This window comes from Propithecus coquereli, unplaced genomic scaffold, assembly GCF_000956105.1.
Source record: "Propithecus coquereli isolate 6110/MARCELLA unplaced genomic scaffold, Pcoq_1.0 Scaffold20784, whole genome shotgun sequence".
Taxonomy (NCBI): Eukaryota; Metazoa; Chordata; class Mammalia; order Primates; family Indriidae; genus Propithecus; species Propithecus coquereli.
In genome coordinates, this window is record NW_012145839.1 from 1 (window position 1) to 5,871 (window position 5,871).

At 45.0% G+C, this 5,871-nt stretch overlaps 1 protein-coding gene across 1 annotated transcript; it reads left to right on the plus strand.

Moving 5' to 3' along the window:
• The first annotated feature begins 24 nt into the window (after positions 1 to 24).
• GPRASP1 (G protein-coupled receptor associated sorting protein 1) lies at positions 25 to 4,201 on the plus strand. Its single transcript, XM_012644184.1, has one exon. The coding sequence runs from the start codon at positions 45 to 47 to the stop codon at positions 4,134 to 4,136; it is 4,092 nt and encodes a 1,363-aa protein (XP_012499638.1). The 5' UTR covers positions 25 to 44; the 3' UTR covers positions 4,137 to 4,201.
• Positions 4,202 to 5,871: the final 1,670 nt, after the last annotated feature.

The following is a 5,871-nucleotide window of genomic DNA, read 5'->3' on the forward strand; positions in this document are numbered from 1 at the left end:
TTGAGGGAGGGCTATATAACTGGGTGTTCTCTGTAACTTGTACCATGACTGGTGCAGAGATTGAGCCTAGTGCCCAGGCCAAGCCTGAAAAGAAGGATGGGGAAGAGGCTGGGGCTGGGGCTGGGATAGAGAGTAAGGTCCCTCTGGTGGTCAGACCCAAGGTTAGGACCCAGCCGCAGATAATGACTGGGGCAAGGCCGAAAACTAAGACCAAGATTATGCCTGGAGTAAAGCCGAAGACTGAGGCAAGTGCCGTGGGTAGGTCACGTCCTAAGAGTAAGGCCAAGGCAATACCTGGGTCAAGATTTAAGGATGAACCCCAGGTGTATGCTCAGACCAATGCCTCTCCACTGGTCACTACTGATTGTGAGTTGGTTGCTAAAACTAAGTGCCTGTCTGTGGATAGAGAACTGGTTAGTATGGACACTGGGAACTTTCAGGGAAGGAAAGCTGACTCCCAAGCTGGATTCCAGCCTTCTCTTATGTCAGAGGATGAGACCTATATGGGGTCCTGGCACTCTACTAGGCCTACATCCAAACAAGAGGCCTCTTACAATTCTAATTTCAGATGGGTTGATAAATCCTCTGTGAGTTCCTGGTTCTGGAGTGGAGATGAGGTCACTACAAGATGTCATCCTAGGAACCAAACAAAGGCCAGTACTAGGTCCAGGCACATGGCCAAACAAGAGGCTAATACCATGTCTAGGCCTAAAACAAATCAGGAGCTCTATATTGTGTCTAGTTCTGGTTCTGAAGATGAGTCTGTGAAGTCATCCTGGTTCTGGTCCAGAGAAAAGACCAATACCTCGTCTGGGCCCAGGGGAGAGGACAGTAGCAGGTCCAGGTTTAGGTTCAAGAAAGAAGTCTATGTTGAATCGAGTTCTGGATCTGAGAATGAAGGCCATATGAAGTCCTGGTTCTGGGCTGGAGAGGAGGCCAAATTCAGATCCAAACGCAGAGCCAGGAAAGAGGCCAATACCAGGGCCAGGCGCAGGGCCAAGCGAGAAGCTTGCAGTGATTTCATGTCTGGGTCTATAGATGTAATCAAAAAAGAATCTTGCTTCTGGCCTGAAGAGAAGATTAATACCTTTTCAAGGCCCAAGACCAAGAAAGAGGCCAGGGCCAGAGCAATAGCAAAGGCAGAGGCCAAAACCAAGGCTAGAGCCAGGGCCAAGCAAGAAGCCAGGTCAGAGGAGGAGGTCCTCATTGGGACCTGGTTCTGGGCTACAGAAGAGCCCAGCATGGTGGATGGGGCCAGTGTCAAGTCCAGTCCACAAGTGGAGGATGAGTCCATTTTTGGGAGTTGGTTCTGGACTGAAGAAGAGGCCAGTGTGGGGGCTGGGGCCAGCAGTAAATCCAGACCGATGGCTGAGCAATCTATTGGTGATTCGTGGCATGCAACTGGGGAAAAGACCAGTATGAAAACTGGGACTGAGGCCATCTCTGAATCTATACTAGCAGCTGATGATGAAGAGGTCATTATTGGTTCCTGGTTCTGGGCTGGTGAAGAAGTCAGCCCAGAGGCTGAGGAAGATACCATTTTTGGGTCTTGGTTCTGGGTCACTGATGAGACCAGTGTAGAATCTGGTGTTGGGGTCAGCTGTGAGTCCAGGCCAAGTTCTGAGGAAGAAGAGGTCATTGGTCCCTGGTTCTGGGCTGAAGAAGAAGTTGATATGGAGACTGAGGTTAGAGAACAGGCCAGTCCAGGAGCTGAAGAAGAGACAATATTTGGGTCCTGGTTTTGGGCTGAAAACCAAACCCACATGGATTCTGGGGCTGAACCTAGCTGTGACACCACTCCAGGGGCTGAGGAGGAGGAGCCCATTATTGGATCTTGGTTCTGGGCCAGAGTAGAAGCTGATGTCAACAGCAAGTCTAGCATGGAGGATGAAGAAGAGGCCATTATGCCATCTTGGTTTGGGGCCAAAGAAGAGGTCAGTATGAAGTATGGGGCTGGTGCTCGATGCAAATTTATGGCAGGGGCTGAGGAGACTGAAAATAGGTCTTCCTTCTGGGCAGAAGAAGAACCCTGTATGTATCCTGCCAGTGGAGGAAGCTGGAAGTCTAGCCCAGAGGAGGAAGAGGACACCATTGATTCGTGGTTCTGGTCCACAAAATACACAAGGCCAGAGACCATTGTAGGGTCCCAGTTATGGGTTGCAGAAGAGAGTAGTATAGATGGGACTGGAGAAGAGGCCAAGCTACCAGCTGAAGAGGAGACCATGATCAATTCCTGGTTTTGGAAAGAAGATGAAGCCATTATAGAGGCTACCAACAGAGAAGAGTCCAGGTCAGAAGCTGAGGAGGAGGACATTATTGGTTCTTGGTTCTGGGCTGGAGAAGAGGACAGGTTCGAGGCAGAACCTGAGGCTGGAGAAGAAGATAGGCTAGCAGTTGAGGAGGAGGGTATTGTTGGGACCTGGTTCTGGGCCAGGGAAGAGGCTGGATTTTGCAGCAAATCCAGTCCCAAAGCTGAAGAGGAAGAAGTCATTGTCGGGCCCTGGTTCTGGGAAGAAGAGGCCAGTCTGGAGGCAGCAGCAGGGACCAACTTTGAGTTTAAGCCTGGGACTCAGGAGGAGGAAATCACTGTTGGGTCCTGGTTCTGGGCTGAAGAAGCAGCCAGCATAGAGGCTGGGTCTCAGGCAGTAGAAGAGACTGGGTCAGGTACTGAAGAGGAGACCATTTTTGGATCCTGTTTCTGGGCTGAAGCAGAGACATGCTGTGTATCTAAATCAGAGAATGATGAAGAGATGATTGTTGAATCCTGGTTCTGGTCTGAAGACAAGGCCATTAAGGAAACTGAATCTGTGGCCACCTATGAGTCCAGGTCAGAAAATGAGGAAGAGATAGCTATTGGGTATTTGTTTGGAGCTGAAGATGAGATGAATAACAGGACTGGCAATGTTACCAACTGTGAGTCCAGGACATCAGTTGATGAGGATGAGGCCATAGTGGGGTCCTGGTTCTGGGCAGGAGATGAGGCCCATTTTGAATCAAATCCTAAACCGGTGTTCAGGGCCATTTGCATGTCAGAGTGTTCAGTTGAGCAGGATCCTGATCCTTCACGCAGGCCTCAGACTTGGGAGGAGGTCACTGTTCAGTTCAAGCCTGGTCCATGGGGTAGGGTTGGCTTCCCATACATAAGCCCCTTTAAATTTCCAAAAGAAGCAGCATCTTTATTCTGTGAGATGTTTGGGGGAAAGCCCAAGGATGTGAAACTTAGCCCAGAAGGGGAAGAGCAGGAATCTTCACCTCAAACTGATGAGCCTGACCCTGAGTTTCCATTTCAGTACGATCCTTCCTACCGGTCAGTCCGGGAAATTCGAGAGCATCTTAGGGACAAGGAGAGTGCAGAGCCTGAGAATTGGTCCTGCAGCTGCATACAATGTGAGCTTAAAATTGGTTCTGCAGAGTTCGAAGAACTCCTTTTATTAATGGAGAAAACTCGGGATCCTTTTGTTCATGAAATATCTAAAATTGCAACGGGTATGAGAAGTGCTTCTCAATTTACCCGAGATTTCATTCGTGATTCAGGTGTTGTCTCACTTATTGAAACCTTGCTCAATTATCCGTCCTCCCGAGTTAGAACAAGGTTTTTGGAAAATATGATTCGCATGGCTCCACCTTATCCAAATCTAAATATGATTCAGACATACATATGTCAAGTGTGTGAGGAAACCCTTTCTTATAGCTTGGATTCCCCTGAGCAGCTTTCTGGAATAACAATGATTAGTCATTTCACTACTACTACTGACTATCACACACTGGTTGCCAATTATATGTCTGGGTTTCTCTCCTTATTAGCTACAGGCAATGCCAAAACAAGGTTTCATGTTCTGAAAATGCTACTGAATTTGTCTCAAAATCTTGTCATGACAAAAGAACTACTCAGTGCTGAAACAATGTCAGAATTTATGCGCCTCTTTAACAGGGAAGACACCCCTGACAATATTCAAGTCCTTCTTGCAATAGTTGAGAATATTGGTAACAATATCAAAAAAGAAGAAGAGTTCGCTGATGATGATTTCGATCTTGAGCCACTTATTTCTGCATTCCATGAAGTTGAGAAATTTGCTAAGGAACTGCAAGGCAAAATAAACAAGCAAAATGACCCTGAAGCAGACCAAGAGAATTAGTATGATTAATTACTTGCCTCTGATTGTCTTTATGTTCCTTAGTTATGATCCTTGAGTAATGCTTTGGTTTTCACAGTTGGTTCTATGTTGCATTGTACATCTTTAATGCTGATACTAACTTTGCCTAACCCTGTGTGTAAGCTGGATCATTTTTCTGATGCCAAATGAATATTAGAACTGAAAACACACTTGGTGATATTTGTCTTGTCCAAATTGTGATCTCGTGATCTTTAGTATTTGAGCTTATAGTGAACTGAGCCATCATAAATAAGCTACCCTTCTGATTGTTGTTCTACTGTATAGGTATCTATTTGAGTGTTGTGTTTCAATAAAGTTCTGTGTTAAAGTTGGCAGAACTCACCCTTCTTCTTCTTTTTCTTCTTTTTTTTTTTTGTGACAGGGTCTTGCTTCATTGCCAGGGTTAGAGTGCTGTGGCATGATCATAGCTCACTGCAACCTTAAACTCCTGGGCTGAAGCGATTCTCCTGCCTTAGTCTCTGGAATAGCTAGGACTACGGGCATACACCACCATGCCCTGCTAATTTTTCTATTTTTAGTAGAGATAAGGGTCTCACTCTTATTTAGACTGGTCTGAAACTCCTGGCCTGAAGCAGTCCTCTCGCCTCAGCCCGTAGGATTTACAGGCGTGAGCCATCACACCTGGCCAAAAATCACCCTTCTTGAACTTAAAATTCAGATCCAAAAGTAACGTGAACACACACAGAGATGATGTATGAATAACATGCTCCTTGTGAAAGCTTTCTCTCAGCTTTAGACACAAAGATCACCATGGACTGCAACTTAGGGCAGGCTTCCGAGAAAAAGAACTCACTTTGAAGTTGCACTCTTGAGTGTAGGAAAGAGGTTGGTGGTATGTATAAAAAGCATGGAGCTGGGAAAAGTGTTCCTACGCGAATGAGGTATCCAGTCTGCCTGGAGTCAGTGGGAGGAATATACTCAGGTATTGGGGATGAGGTAAGTTTTGAAGAGCTAAGAAGTTGGATTTTGAAGCTCAAAGTACAACTGTTTCTTTGATGCTACCTAAAGGGTAAAAGAACAAGACAGGAAAGCACAGGATTTTATTTGAGTCTGGAAAATGACTTAATCATGATGGTGCCCATGACAAGTGTTAAGGCAATTAAAAGTGATGATATACAGGTTTTTTAACTAGGAAAGCCCTGATGCTTTTTATATTTGGTGTGATAGAGAAGACTGGTGTCATATATGGAAAATATCCCATTTAAAAAATAAATGTGAATAAATTGAATTCATGCAAGTATATGTTATTTGATTATAGAAAATTCTACAATGATATAAAATCTATCAAAGGAATAGAGGTACAAAAGACAACTTCAGAAGAACTGGTTTGCCAAATAAAAATACAAAATTATTTAAAAGGAATAAACTGTAAAATTACCAAAGTTCCTGAGTTCATTCCACATGTTTTTGCACATTTGCAAAGGTTGGAACGTATGGTCAGACAGGAGCAAAAGTCAGCGATAAAATTGGTTTGGGAAGGGAGTCCAGTATAGGGGGAAATATGATGAGTTTTAATTTTTTAAGGAAAAGAACTAGACTCAGAGATCCTATTATTTTTGGTTTGTCTCAGGGTGCAAAGTGCTTTTTCCCACCTGATGGTGGTATGCTAAGATTTATGGAAGTAGGGAAAAGTGGCAGTTTTGCCTCACTTCACAAACCACAAATGTTAACAGGGACCATCCTGGTGGTGGAGATT